This window comes from Cervus canadensis, chromosome 4 (assembly GCF_019320065.1).
Source record: "Cervus canadensis isolate Bull #8, Minnesota chromosome 4, ASM1932006v1, whole genome shotgun sequence".
Taxonomy (NCBI): Eukaryota; Metazoa; Chordata; class Mammalia; order Artiodactyla; family Cervidae; genus Cervus; species Cervus canadensis.
Window position 1 is genome coordinate 80,834,700 of NC_057389.1, and position 15,868 is coordinate 80,850,567.

Sequence of the window (15,868 nt, forward strand, 5' to 3'; positions counted from 1 at the left end):
ATGACTTGAGAGCCACATGGGAAGTGGCTGCTGAGACTCACAAAGAGAACCCTGCTTGTGGCAGCGCTCTGGCTAGGCGAGACCCCGCCGGCTGCCTCTCCCTTGGCAGAAAGCACTCCTTCTGCTGCGGAAAATCCTATCAAGTCACCTTGCCTGGTCAGAGGGAAAAAGCTGGCCCAATGCGGGGCGTGCGCTCCATGGAGCCATGAGGATTTTCTCTTCTTGAGTCCCGCCAGCAACTTGGCTTCCCACCTGATCTGACTTACCCAGAGCATATCCTCATGCCACAATCTAAGGCCATTTTTTAAAAGACAATAAGGTGGATTTTTGAGATCTGATTTTTTTTTTTTCCTTGCTGTTTGGTAGCCCTTCTTCCCAAGAAGACAAAACCCCACTTAATAAAAATTTTGTGTTTGGGAACTCACAGTCTCTCTACCGCCTCCTGGCGGGAGTTTCCCAGGTTGAAATTGAGGACACCTGATTTCAATAGCTCAGACTTTCCCAAAGTCCTGCCAAAGAAGGACTTTGTCAAGTTACAAGCTTGACATAACTGAAAAAGGATCATAACTTGACATGACTTAACTAATAAGGAGCAGTTATTGCCATTCAGCTTTGAAAAGATAGACACATGGCTGAGGTTAAAAATTAATATCAATATAAAAGCCAAGACAATCAACGTTTTGTTTTGAATTTGCTCCAAACTTTTCACTTTGAAATATGGGGAAAGCATATATTTTATTTTATTTAAGAATAGTTAATTTATTTAATAGTTAATTTATAGTTAATGTTGTGTTAGTTTCAAGTGAACAACAAAGTGACACAGTTATACATACATATTCTTTTTCAGATTCTTTTTCATTTAAGGTTATTAAAAGAGATTGACTATAGTTCCCCATGCTATATATAGTAGGTCCTGTTGTTTACCTATTTTGAATATAGTAGTGTGTATCTGTTAATACTAAACTCCTAATTTATCTCCCTCTACCCACTACCCATTTTGGTAACCATAAGTTTGTTTTCTATGTCTATGAGTCTGTTTCTGTTTTGTAAATAAATTCATTTATGTCATTTGTTTAGATTCCATGTAAAGGTGGTATTATATGATGTCTATCTTTCTCTGACTTACTTTACTCAACATGATAAGCTCCAGGTCCATCCATGTTTGCTGCAAATGGCATTATTTCATTTTTTGAGAGACAGCATGTTTTAATTCCCTAATAATGGGCTGGGACTCACACTTGGGCAATTCATTTTCTCCCTTTCCTGATATCTACTAAAGTGCTATGTATACCTTTAGCAAGCACTAGGTATAAAACATGCTTCCCTTCTCAAATTCATCATTTGTTTTTGATTTTACTATTTCTTTAAACAGGTTGTATGACTGTTACTACTATAATTCTTCTTAATGCTTTTCATATCTGTGATGGGACAATCACTAAGTAAATATCAAATCCAAAAAGGATATAAGTGTGTGTACAACAAAACCTGCCTGAACCCACTGCTCATTTCCACAAAGCACTGACCCGTCTCGCACTCCCCACTCCTGCACGGCAGGTGCCAGGATGAGTGCCCCGTTGGCACCTACGGAGTTCTCTGCGCGGAGACCTGCCGGTGCGTCAACGGAGGGAAGTGTTACCACGTGAGTGGCTCCTGCCTCTGCGAAGCAGGCTTCTCTGGTGACCGCTGCGAAGCGCGCCTGTGTCCAGAAGGACTCTATGGCATCAGATGTGACAAGCGGTGTCCCTGCCACGTGGACAACACTCTCAGGTGAGGGTCAGCTGCCCCTGGAGTGATGTGTTCTATTAAAGTTTTCACGGCAGGATCCCTGATGACTCAGATGGTAAAGAATCCACCTGCAATGCAGGAGACTCTGGTTCAATCCTTGGGTTGGGATGATCTCCTGGAGGAGGAAATGGCAACCCACTCCAATATTCTTGCCTAGAGAATTTCATGGACAGAGGAGCCTGGCAGGCTACAGTCCATGGGGTCACAGAGAGTCAGACATGACTGAGTCACTAACACACACTATCCACTGTTTGGAAGGAGGGATCGTCAGAGATATTCCCATCCTGAGACTCATCCTGCCTCTGGATCATCCTGGGCAGGAACCACTCAGCATAGGAAGACTTTTACACTCAATGGTCCAAGTCAGAAGTGCTTAAGTTGTTACGGCTGTGGATGGATATGAAATCCTATTCTCTGTTAATGACCACTGGAAAAAATTAAACTCGCTGAGGTTAGTACAGTGTTTCCCTAAGAGAGGGATTCTGTGACATTCCCTTAGCAGCCAAGACGCAACCAGAGACATAGGTTAACCCCAGTTGAGTATGTAAAACCATCACAAAATGATTCTCATGGCAGCCTCTTTACCCAATGTCTGTATAGGCAGGAAGTGTACTGGTGGAAGTTTTGAGAAAGTGCTTCACTTGTGGTTGTCACATGTGAGATGTGTGTTCAGAATTGATTACTTGAACATAGAACTCACAGGGGTCTTTTAAAGGCTCAAAAATCTCTTGAAGAACTGAAGAACAGGAAACCAAAATCCCACCCACTTTACTGTACTTTGTCTGCCCCTGAAAATGTCTTTCCAACCATTTCTTCCTCTGCCTCCCCCAAGGACCAGATACACATCACTTAGAATTCTGGGCCTCGTTTACATACTGCTGGAAAAGTTGAGTTTGACTATAATGTGATACATTATATAGCAGTTCAGATGGTACCAGAATTACCTTTATTTGCATTCAGCACAGCTGTTACTTCATTTATGCTTCTAAAAGATAACTTGTGGTCACATTAAATCTCAAATGCACAAAAGTTAAAAGTAAATAGAAGCCTGTGGTTGGTCTCTTCTTTAAACCATTGTTGGGAACAAAAAAAAAAAAAAAAAAAAGACTTTGCAGTGTGTATGCACGCACTGAAATACATTTTAGTGGACATATTAAAGAAGTGCATTCTTAATGTGTCTCCAGAAGTTAGCAAGCTTCTTTAGTCAATTTCTTGTCTTTTTCATTGGGAAATATCTCTGGCTTTACAGGACAGGTTAAATAAACATTTGGAGAATAAAAATAAATAATCTCTACAGGATTTTGGTTGTTTTTCAACTCTCCAGTGTTGAATTTTGGCTGCCTTTCCTGCAGTGTAAGGGTTCTCCCAACAAAAGGTAATTCTCATTGGTAATAGCTAAGGACTTTTTAATGCCAGTGTGCTGTTTCAGTGAATGTAGATACAGCCTGAAATCAAATAGATTAATAAACCTATACAAAGGATCTCTGCTTTGAGAAGAATTGGAGAAGCAGAGGAAATGTTCATTTTACTGAAATTAGTTACCATAATAGTAGATGCAGGGTACAAGTTGACAGTTATTTGATTGATGTCAATACTATATAATTTTGACATAGCTCATGTGTATCTAAGCACATATGCTTTAACAAAGAAGTAAATGAACTTATTTGATAGTTACACAGATATGACTCTTGTCTTTTTGAATTCACAGTTGGAGCCACCCTTCTACTCTTAAATCTTGGACTTCTATGTAAAATTCTTGAAAACACAAAGTTCCTTTGAACCAAAAGGCATAGAATCTCTGTATTAATTCAAAGTTTAGCCTACCACTTAATCAGGCAAGAGTGTAGCTAGCTATTGCATAATACATGATGTCTATCCTAAAATCCTTTGTTATAATTAATGAGATAACTAATGAAATGAAAGCTATTAGTTTATAGAATCTTTAGGTAAATTTTGAGTTCTGTGAATGTTCACATATTGACATATATTGAAGTCATATATTTGAGTAAGGGTTTGTATCAGTTAGTTCCAACAACATTTATTTATTAGCTGAGGATTTCTTGCTTGACTCTTTGGGCTGGGCTCAGCTTGGTGGTTCTTCTGGTGGTCTGTGTGTATTCAGTTGGCAGATCAAGTAGAGGCTGGATTTCCTGTGTCACTCACGTGTCTAGCGTTTGGCTGAGTGATGGGACTGCCTGAGCCGTATGTCCCCAGCAATCTAGCACCTTAGCCTGAGCTTCTGTACATGGTAACTGGCTTCTCAACAGCTGCAAGAGACAGGGCAAGCCCCAACATGCAAACACTTTTCAAACCTTTGGTTATCCCATGTTTGCTGATGTCTCTCTAGACAGAGAAGGTGTCATAACCAAGTCCAGGTTCGTTATACTCCACTTCTTAGGGGATGGAGTTACAATGCATTTGTAACCATTTTTATTTTTCAAGCTATCATAAGGTTGAGATGAATTTAAATATATTTATAAGTGATGCTAGTATTTTCAATTACAGTACTATTATAGAGTCTAAGGGCATTCTCTGTGATCTGGAATTATTAAAACTGACTTTTGTAGTGGAAATAATTTTGAATAGGAAAACAAAATTCAAGATTCACTGAGATTCCGCATGAGATATGTATATTAGCTCTTGTTAATAAGGACATTTAATAGCTGTGGGCAATCAGGATGTGCCTACTTGCAAATGCCACCTAATTGTCATATATTTGAGCATTAATAATATCTAGGGAAATGAATACAAGGAAGTTCAGTGATTCTTTCTATTTTAGCCAACATTATATTGGATACCTATAATAACTGAACTCTTAAATTGAAAAATTTACTAGAATGTTTTTATCTAGTTACATATGTAAATGTATAAAATGGTAGGTATGCCAATCTGTGTATAATCCGATTTCCATATTACACAAAGCAGTCTGTTGTTTAGAAAGAAATCAGGTAGGAGGATATTACCCTTCAACCTCCACTCTGCTCCTCTAACAACGTAAATCTCATTACCAATTAAGCTGCCTGCATGAGAACCCATCAAATGCCTCCAAAGTGCTCTGGCTTCCTACATCTAATTACAAATTGCAGAATACTAATTTTGGTGTCAATCAATCTGAGAACCAGTGTGCTGCACTAATACTCTCCGGGGGGCATTGAATATCAATTTCTCTGCCTCTAGCTTAGTTCAATTCCCTGTCCCTGAATTGTCTATTCTGTTTAACATTTATATCTATACCATGTATATTGTTTTTTGCTTTTTATTATTGAGTAACATTTCTTACCAAAAGATGTCCTTTTTAAAAATAGTATCTATCTCAAGGTAAACTACTTTAACCAGTTCATCATTTGGAATATTTCTTTTCTTTTTGTCATACGTAGGGCCTTACTAAAATAAAATTAAATTTGTCCCTGCTTTTTGTGCAATTCAGGCTTCTATTGGTCCTAATAATAACCCTTTTGTCTATGTAAAATCCTAAGTCTTAACAATTCCTTTTCATATCTAGCCCTCCTACCAGACTGCTATCAGATTTCCTTTTCCTTTGGTGTGGAAACAAAAAAAGAAATCTGGGTTCAAGTTTGATTCTGCCATTACCTGTGTGAGACTTGGAATAATTAGTACCTCTTCCCAGGTCTCTGTTCCCTCATTTATAAAATAGAGTCATACCTAACGTTGTGAGCATTAAATGAAATCATCCACATGGATTGCGTAGCAGGGTGTTAGCACACATTCAGTGCTGGTCTGTACATCCGCTTGCAGTATCATCATAAATGTCACTTAAATGACTGTTCCCTGCAATTAATGGTGATTCCTTTTAAGCTATAAAGTTGACATTTTAAAAACTAATTTTAGGGGATATCTGGCCTTTGTATGCAGACATACAGATTATAACTTAACAAGGCTGGATGACTTGGAGAGATTAGGGGAGGCAGATTCTGTGCCCCGCCCCCCACCCCCACCAACACACACACATCAGCTCTGATGTTTTCACCTGTTCACTCAATCTGTGTTTACCATGGGCCTACTGTATGGTAAGGGCTTCCCTAGTGGCTCAGAGGGTAAAGTGTCTGCCTGCAATGCGGGAGACCTGGGTTCGATCCCTGGGTCGGGAAGATCCCCTGGAGAAGGAAATGGCAACCCACTCCAGTCCCCTTGCCCGGAAAATCCCATGGACGGGGGAGCCCAGTAGGCTACAGTCCATGGGGTCGCAAAGAGTCAGACACGACTGAGCGACTTCACTTTCACTTTCACTGTATGGTAATGAAACACACTTAATTCTCGTTCTTCTGGAGATCGAAGCCTAGAGGGGAAGGGAGACAAGGGAAGGCTGGTAAGAATAAGCATAAGATTACAGATCGTGATAAGTGAGATGAGCAGAGGGCAATGAGAGAGAATAACAGGAGGTTCCTAACTGAAATGTGGTCAGGGAAAGCTCTCTAAGGAGGAGAGATTTAAGCTGGGCCTGGAAGGATAAGATTGAGAGACGTAGGCCAGAAGTGGAGAGATGGCATTCCTGGCACATGGAATAAGCCCATGTGAAGCCGTTAACTTTGAAAAAGTTCGATGCTCTTACAAAGTAAAAGAAATCTATTGCAGTTGAGCATAGTAATAAAGAGAGAGAATAATGATGAAAGAAAAGATTGAAAAGTAAGCAGTGACCAGTTGATGAAGGCCTTTGGGCTGTGTTTCAGTTCAGTTCAGTTGCTCAGTCATGTCCAACTCATTGCAACCTCATGGACTGCAGCACGCCAGCTTCCCTGTCCATCACCAACTCCTAAGGTCATCATTTATCCGATGTCTCAGATAAATGTCTTGGAACTGTTTGGTTTAGGTCTGTTGTCCTAATGCAATTAATAGTAACTTTCTCTTCATCCTTAAAAATGCCCTGGTTTAGACAGTAAATAATTTTCAATGTAGCTGTATTAAACATTATGGATTTTATTCTGAGTGTAGGCTTCTAAGGGAGACTTTGAAGAATTTTAAGGATAGTGATACCATATGATCTGTTTTTTAGTTGATGATTCATGAGTGAACACAGGGAGGAAGATTGAAAGGCTCTTCAGGAGTGGAGGAGACAGATGCCCTTGCCTTGGAGTAGGATGGTGACACTGACGATGGAGAGATATGGATAGAGTCGAGATATATTGTGAAGCTAGAACGGTTAGGTCCTAGTGATAAAGTCAGCACAGGAGATGAGAGAGAGAGTTATTAAGAATAACTGAGGTTTTTAACTTAAACCACTGAGTGGCTGGTTGGTTCCATTGCTTTAGTGGGAAGTAATGGAGAGGAAACACTGAGTGAGGAATGGTGAAAGGGGAGAGCCGGGGCTCTATTTTTGATGGGTTGAGTTTGAGAAGCCATGGAGATGTTGGGTCTTTTGCCCAAGGATAAATACCAGATAAGTAGATCTGAGTAATTCTAAGTAGATTTGAGATTCAGACCTTGTTTTTGGAATCCAAATCTTCTATACCCAAGAAACCATCTTATATATAGGATTGTGCTTGGCTGTTCCTTCCTTCCGTGTTTCCTGAGTCAGCTTGTGATGGATGCCTATGCCTTTGTTTATGGGCACTTAGTTGCAACAGGGGTCCAAAAGCATATTGAAATAAATTTCTGAAAATGAGTAGCAAACTCTCTAACCCACAGCCATTTTCTTTAAGAAAAAGACAGGAAATGAGATTATGATGTGTGGTGAGACCCTCATTTGACAGATTAGGATGTCAGGCCCAGGGAGGTTATATGCTTTCATTGTGGTTGGCCAGGTTGTGGGAGAGCTGGAATTTACAGCCTCAGTCCTCATCCCTTCCAGGTCATGGTTCTTTGCAGAAAATCTGTGAACAGTCGTCTGGTGAGAGGTCATTTAGCAGATGTCTAGATGAGACAGTGGGTTTTGTTATGGCCCAAGTTAAGGGGAGGGTTTTATCTCCATTAGGGGAGGAAGACCATCTTCAACAGTCTTCCAGTTGTGAGCAGAGCTGGTTTGAGGGTTCAGATTTTCCTTTGGCGAGAAGCACATGTGTTTTGAGCGATACAGAGCACCCTATTGTATGAGCCTCCTTAACCCGTGCCTCAGCACAGCTGATGTGTCCATTTGCTGTGGGATGACAGCTGGCTGCCTGGCCCATCAATGTGGCTGCCGTTTCAGGTAGAGGCAGCTGCTCCACCACCAGGTACGGGGAGCTGAGAGAAGTAGGCTAGGCTGAAAAGGCCACTGCTTCTGGGGTTCCTTGGACATCACCCCTGCTAACTGACGTGGTGGTGTTTATTGGATGGAGTTCTTCAGATCGTCTTATCCAGTTGACCTCTTATCATATTAGTGCTTTCACTTGACAAAAATTAAAATGAGTTTCAGACAAAGGGACATAATTATAAGAGTCGTCCTGCTAGAGCATGATGCTGATTTCATGCAACATTTGTAGTACCAGTCAGGTTTCAGCCGATTAATTAAACCATATCAAGCCTGAGAATGAAGTTTAAATTGTTATGTATGGAATTACCAACACAATTCGTGATCGTGGCTAGAGCAACATTTGTACAAGCTTTGGGTGTCATGTTTACCCGCGAGTGACTTGCTCCTTTCATCCACATCCCTCAGCTGTCACCCCATGTCTGGAGAGTGTGCCTGCAAGCCAGGCTGGTCGGGACTCTACTGTAATGAGACGTGTTCTCCTGGATTCTATGGGGAAGCTTGCCAACAGATCTGCAGCTGCCAGAACGGGGCTGACTGTGACAGTGTGACAGGAAAGTGCGTCTGTGCCCCAGGATTCAAAGTGAGTGGCTTGGGCTCCTTCCACAGAAGGAGGCGCGGAGGGGTGCAGCTTGGAGCACACTGATACCTCCATTTATATGACTTTTCTCTGAAGCCCAGGGAATGTGCTAAAAACCAATCGCATCATTAACAAGGAAGAAAATAAAGAGAAAAAAAATAATAAGAGATATAAGTAATTACTTGAGAATGATGCCTGGGCAAGCTGGTAAAACTCTAAAGTGGCATTAACATTTAATAATTTAATTAATATATATCACGAAGTAAGATGTATTTTAATGATTCCTTATGTAACCATGTAATTATCTCATCATGTAGATAATTTATAGGCAGCAAAGAAATTACTTTTCCAAATAGGATATGTTTTATTGTCCACAGTTTATGTTTTAATTCCATGGAATTTGAAGGCATAGTTAGCATTTATTATGTATTAACAGCCAAGGATTAGTAGTATGTAAGTGTTTCAGTCCCTTTGAGAATCCAGACCTTTCAAATATGCCTGTAAGCTCATTGAGCAGAATTTTGCTAGTTTCCAGGATTTCTTAGCCACAGATTGGGAATTTTTGTTTTAAAGGAAAATGGGCTGCTTTTGAATTATTTTCTCCCATTTTAAAGAGAACATTATAGAACTCATTAGATAGAAAAAAAAAAAATAAAGAGAACATTAAACTGTGAAGAATGTTAATGACTATTCCAGAGCACATAATATAGAACGAGTGGGTCACAAAGTCTCAGAGCTGAGATCTTTACAGGGTTTTCTAACCTGGGTCACAATGCTTTGGTTGAGCCCTTGAATTAGCCTTAAGAGTCTCTTTGTCTCTTCTGCTTTGAAAGGAGGTGACCTCCAGTCACCTTCGGTGACCAACTTCTGTGTTTAATGCTCCCTGTCAGATAATAAATTGAATCATGCTGCAGGCTAAATGTGTTCTGTTTCTTTGCCGTACCTACTGATCATATTACATATTACATAAAGCAGTCTAAGAATCATTGCAATTTAATATATAGTTCATATTTGTGTTTATTTATAGACAATAATTTTACAGCTGCAATAACTATACAGCTGCGTATCTACTTGTATGAGCAAGGACAGAGGACTTTGTATTTGCTACCAAGGAAAAGTAATGACGGCAGCAGGGTTTTTTGGGTCATATTCAATACTTGTATCCTAAATATAGGCCAGCTGGCATTACCCTTGGATCTGTACAGTTTGTATATCTGTACAGTTATAAAACTCTTCAAAAAAATACAGTGTGTTAAAATGAGAGAGAGAGTATAATCAGCATGGCCAAGATATATTTTTGTATATTTGGGTTGGCCCTATTTCAGGTGGTCAAACTGCATGCATTTTCCTATTTGCGCTTGTCTAGGGAATTGACTGCTCCATCCCATGCCCTCTGGGGACCTATGGGATAAACTGTTCCTCGGTCTGCAGCTGTAAAAATGACGCTGTCTGCTCCCCTGTGGATGGATCTTGTACTTGCAACGCAGGTGAGTGGGTGAATTAGTCTGTTATCTGATCCCAGTCCTGTTAGCTCCTAAAGACACAGGAAAGAAACCTTGACCAGGATTCTAGCTCCAGCTTTGCCAAAATACAGTGGACCCTCTTGTGGTCCCAAAATGCCTGGACCCCCTTACCCAGGAAGGGCTCTCCTGCTTTCCAGAGTCAAGGGGAGAGGCTCCAGTGAGATGATCTCTGAAGTCACTGCCAGCTCCAAAATCTATGAGTCTCTGTGCTTTGGGGAAGAGTAAGCAAGCAGACCTGTGTCCATGCCCCTTAATCGATTGGCCTGGAGTCCTGACGAGAGATGCAGTCAAGCACCTGATTGTACATGGGGGCCAGAGCAACTTTATCCATAGTTTCTGCAGCAGCCAGGGTTGTGGACACTCACTGTTCATGGTTCATGGGGTCCTGCTTTAAAGATGGGGATGTTCTTTCAAACGCACTTTCCTTTTCCTTCCCATATAAATATTTTATTTCCCGACCTGCACAAAACTCTGCATCCCAGTGTGCATCACTGCATGTTAGATGGTGAGGTGCCCCCAACTTGATCTCTTTGCCCCCCAGTAGCCCAGTAGCGCTTCTCACTGTTGGCATCCTTGACGCTGTGCTGGTGCTCTGGTTCAGTTCTGAGAAAGGCTTCACACGGCAGCGCCATGCTCCCTGCGCTAGGGCGGGGGCACTGCTGCCTACCTCCAAGATGTTTCTAAGGGGAAGTGTGGCTGGGAGAGGCTGGCCAGCTCCTTTGCTTGTTCACATGCCCTGGCGCTCTTGTCATGGCAGGCTGGCACGGGGTGGACTGCTCCATCAGCTGCCCCAGTGGCACATGGGGCTTTGGCTGCAACTTAACATGCCAGTGCCTCAACGGCGGAGCCTGCAACACCCTGGACGGGACCTGTACGTGTGCGCCTGGATGGCGTGGGGAGAAATGTGAATTTCCCTGCCAGGTATGACTCAGCTGGGAGGGCCAGGGGGATCCGATGGCAGAGGGTTAGCTTGTTTTTTTGCAGACTTCATGATTTAAAGTCCCTTATTGTGAACCAAACTAGAGTCCCTGGAGAAGAATTGAGATGTTTGAACTCAGAATGGATACAGGATAAGAAGAGGGAAAGATGCGGAAATTGGTTAGGCAGCTTTGTGAGAATCCCTTTTATCCTCTCTCTCCTGGTTCCTCCCACCTCTCCCCTCTGTTTTCTCTGTTCTAATATACCCATCTCTTCATGGCAACCAGTCATCAGTATTTGTCAAACATCCAGTGTATGCCTGTCAACTCTCCAAATATTGTATTTCCATTATAATGGAAATCCCCCAGCCTTTGGGGTGGAAAGTGGCAGGGCATTGAAAGGGGGGTGATGATGGTGTCACAGAAGGGTTCAGTGAGGTGGTGAAAGGTTTGGAAACAGCCGTCTTTTAGCACAAATATCTCTGGAGTCACCCAGATCTCCATAGATTTCCATGGTTCAGTGCCGACTCCCTCCCTTCACCTACTTTGGAGATACACCCCCGACCCTGTACTGAGTCTGCCGCAGGCCAGTAAGAGTGGGCAATGGACAGTGCTTTCTGTAGTAACAGCCCATTTCACTTTCTCCCTCTAAAGTACGGGCCAGTTTCCTTCCCTCTATTCCGTAGCTTTCTCACCCTAGGCAGTTATTTTCTCCTGAGCCATTAAGCATTCTCTCAGTGGTGCGTATGCTGTGCTTCCTGGGGATCACGTGATGATAAAGTGACATCATGACCCCCTGACCTGGACAGCTCCAGGGGGCCCTTCCACAGAGCGCTTTTCTCCTTGGGCTTCCTCCTCATTAAGTGCAACCCATTTCCCAGCTAGAGAGCCCAGGGTCTATTCCGTGCCCTCCAAACCCCTAGGACACAGTTTTGTTAGTTTTGCCTCCTGTCATCCTCCAGTGAGCAGATTTTCAGTGCTCTGAGATGGGCTTAAAATCACCTTTCACTTAACACGAGTCAAAGTGTAGACAAAGCAAATCTACACCATCTTGTCTGTTTTTTTTGGTATGTTATTAGATGCGTTAGTAAATCAGTCAAGGCTGGAAATGGTTTTTAGTGGCTCATATTATGGCAAAGCTAAATCCTATAAGCCTGGGCAAACATTAGTAGAACTTAATTTAAAAAATATTTTATCTTAATAATCACTAGACAAGTGAATATGCCATTTAACATCTACTAAAGTAGCAACCCACTCCAGTATCCTTGCCTGGAAAATCCCATGGACACAGAAACGTGGTGGGCTGCAGTCCATGGGGTTGCAAAGAGTTGGACACGACTGAGTGGCTGATCATGCATGAACCCGTTGAATGCTGGTTCTGGGTGCCCCCCTGTTGGTAATTTCACAGCCCCTGTTGTCCTTAGTGCTTGGTGCTGTGGGCGGTTTGCAGTGCCCTCCCTCAGTTCCTCAGGACCTGGCATGAGAGATCAGGGCTTGTAAATGTGGAGCTTCCATTCCTCCCCCTCAGACTAAATGATCACGTCCGTGAAGAGCCTCATCTCCGCTGGACCACCAACGCGGATGTTTGTGTGAAAGCATGAAGGTCCGGGAGGGGATGAAGGGGAGGGTGCGCCAGCGCACCCTGCTTAGGAGCTTGAATCAGAACGCTTCATGGTGTTCAGATGTTATCATGGGAGAGAGGATGCTAATTAGGAAAAAGTGACAAAAGGTTTTCATTTCTCCTTCTAGTTCTGTGTATCTCACTGGCGATTTATGGACATGATCTTAATTCAGTTAGAACTATGCTGTTTTTTAAATTTTAGGGCTTCTTTTAAAAAAAGGTTATTGGAGTATAGTTAATTTATAACATTGTGTTAATTTCAGGTCCACAGCAAAGTGAATCAGTTATACATATACATATAGCCACTCTTTTTTTTTTTTTTAAGACTCTTTGCCATATAGGTCATTACAGAGTGCTAAGTAGAGTTCCCTGTGCTAAATAGTGGGTCCTTATTAGTTATCTGGTTTATGTTTAGAAGTATGTATTTGTCAGTCCCAGTCTCCCAATTTATCCCTCCCCCGTCCCCTTACACCTTGGTAACTGCAAGTTTATTTTCTACATCTGTGATTCTACTTCTGTTTTGAAAGTTAATTTATACCACTTTTTTTTTTTTTTTTTTTTTTAAGATTCCACATATAGGGCTTCTTTATGTGGATCAGAGTCTTCTTTTTTCACTAACAAATAGAACATTCTGTAGGAGAAAAAATAAATTCTGGGATTTTGTGTGGGGACGGATATTAACTAAGCTTATTGTGGTAATCATTTCACAATATATATAAATATCAAATCATTATGTTTTACCCCTGAAACTAATGTAACATATGTGAATTATACCTCAGTGGGGGGAAAAAAAATACCCTGTAAGGAGTTACTGAACTGTTTTATAAAAATCTTTAGGAACAAAAAGACAATATTTTTATGAGTTATGGCTTGCATTAAGATAAAGATTCTTTTAATTAATTGGCATGTTCACCTATCTTTGCACATATGCACACCAGCATATTGACGTAGTTGGTTTCACCATTTGTATGCTAGACGTAAACTAAGGTCTGAGTGTTATGAAAACACTAACCCCTTGCAGCCAGTATTTTAGGAGCCAAGAAGACATGGGAAGAGGGGATTGTAGTGCATGCTGCTGCGAGGGGTTTGGGAGGGGAGGGCACTCTTTGTTAGACGGCTGCCCGAGGTGCCCACTGCGGGATTCCCACCCCTCACCGCTGTCTTCCCTGTAGGATGGCACCTACGGGCTGAACTGTGCTGAGCGCTGTGACTGCAGCCACGCGGACGGCTGCCACCCCACCACGGGCCACTGCCGCTGCCTCCCCGGATGGTCAGGTGAGAGCCATGGGCCGCTCCGTGAGGTGGGAGACATGCCAACGTGTACCTAGTGCTGTTCTTGCTACCTCAGAGAAGCACTCAGAGGTCAACCTTTCCAAACAAACGAAAATATGGTAGTGTCTCCAGTAAGGTCATACATTTTTACCCTCAAAATATTACTGCTAGGCCTAATTAATCTATGGGCTTCCCTGGTGGTTCAGTGGTAAAGAATCTGTCTGTCAATGCAGGAGACATGGGTTCAATCCCTGATCCAGGAAGATACCCTGGAGAAGGAAATGGCAACCCACTCCAGTATTCTTGCCTGGGAAATGTGATGGACAGAGGAGCCTGGTGGGCTACAGTCCATGGGTACACTAAGAATCAGACATGACTTAGCGACGGAACAACAACAACAACAAGTAATCTGTAATCCAGGGATGACTTCTTGTTGAATCATGCAATGGCAGTTCTCTTGAGCCTTCAGGTAAGGTCTATCAGTGCAGATAACTAGCAACTTCTTTATAGATAGGTAGATGGGTAGATAGGTAAATAGATAGACAGACTCTCATATCATAGAATTCACCGCCTTAATGTGTAGAATTCAATAGTTTTTAGTATAGTCAAAGAATTGTACAGTTACCACCACTATTAATTTTAGAAAATTTTCATTGCCCCTCCCAAAACCCCATTGGTACTTTTTAGCAGTCATTCTTCATTACTCCCAATTCACGGCACCACCCCCTTTGCCCTACCCTAGGCAACCACTTTCTGTTTCTGTAAACTTGCCTATATGGAGTGTTTTGTATCTGGATTCCTTCTGTTAGTGTATGTTTTTAAGGTTCATCCATATTGGAGTGTATATCAGTACTTCCTTCCTTTTGACTGCCAAATAATGTTCCATTGCTTGGATAGACCACATTTTATTTACCCATTCATCCGTTGATAATTTTTAATATCAATATTTACCCATTGATAAATATTGGGATTGTTTCAACCTCATTGGATATTATGAAAAATGCTGTTATTCATGTACAATTTTTGTGTGGATGTATATATTTTTGATATATACTTAGGAGTGAAATTGCTGGTTTGTATGGTAACTCTAAGCTTAACCTTTTCAAGAACTACTACACTTGTTTTCCAAAGCATCTGCACCATTTTGCATTGCTACCAGCAATGTATGAGATTTCCACCCCCCACCACACTTGTTATTTATCTATCTTTTTTGATCATAGCCATCCTGCTGGGTGTGAAATCTTATCTCATTGTATTTTTGATTTCCATTCTCTTAATAAGTAATGATGTTGAGCATCTTTTCATGTGTTTATTGGCCATCTGCATATCTTGTTTATAGAAATGTCTTCAGATACTTTGCTCATTTTTTAACTTGGCTTATTTGTCTCATTATTATTGAGTTATAATGTCTCTTTGTCCCCTAGCTCTATGTCCTTTTCATATATATAAGTTGCAAATATTTTTCCTCTGTGGGTTATTTTTAACTTTCTTGATGATGTCTTTTGCCACCAAAAAGGTTTTATATTTATGAAGTTAAGTTTATCTACTTTTTCTTTTGTTGCTTATACTTTTGGTGTCTAAGAAATCATTGCCTAGCCCTAGATAACAGATTTATGCCTCCGTATTCTTCTTATAGTTTTATAATTTTAGCTTTTACATTTAAGTCTTTGATATATTTTGAGTTTGTTTTTGCATATGGTGTGCATAAGGGTACAAATTCATTCATTTTTCATGTCAAAATCCTGTTGTCCCAGCACCATTTGATGAGAAGAACATTCTTTCCCCCACTGTATTGTCTTGATAACCCTGTCAGAAATCAGTTGACCATAAATGTGACTTATTTATTTCTGGGCTCTCAGTTTTATTCCATTGACAAATATGTCTATCCTTATGTAAGTAACATACTGTTTTGATTGCTGTAACTTTGTAGAAAATTTTAAAATTGGAAAGTGTGAGTCTTTCAACTTTGGTCTTTTTCAAGATTGT

General features: G+C 41.3%; 1 protein-coding gene across 3 annotated transcripts in view; it reads left to right on the top strand.

Moving 5' to 3' along the window:
- The window catches only part of MEGF10 (multiple EGF like domains 10), a 173,027-nt gene that overhangs the window by 123,060 nt on the left and 34,099 nt on the right, over positions 1 to 15,868 (top strand). For all 3 annotated transcript variants that reach the window (XM_043465953.1, XM_043465952.1, XM_043465951.1), the window contains exons 9-13: positions 1,555 to 1,767; positions 8,378 to 8,552; positions 9,916 to 10,036; positions 10,830 to 10,993; positions 13,783 to 13,885. In XM_043465953.1, the coding sequence (XP_043321888.1) occupies positions 1,555 to 1,767; positions 8,378 to 8,552; positions 9,916 to 10,036; positions 10,830 to 10,993; positions 13,783 to 13,885 (776 nt within the window). The remainder of the gene's footprint in view (positions 1 to 1,554; positions 1,768 to 8,377; positions 8,553 to 9,915; positions 10,037 to 10,829; positions 10,994 to 13,782; positions 13,886 to 15,868) is intronic.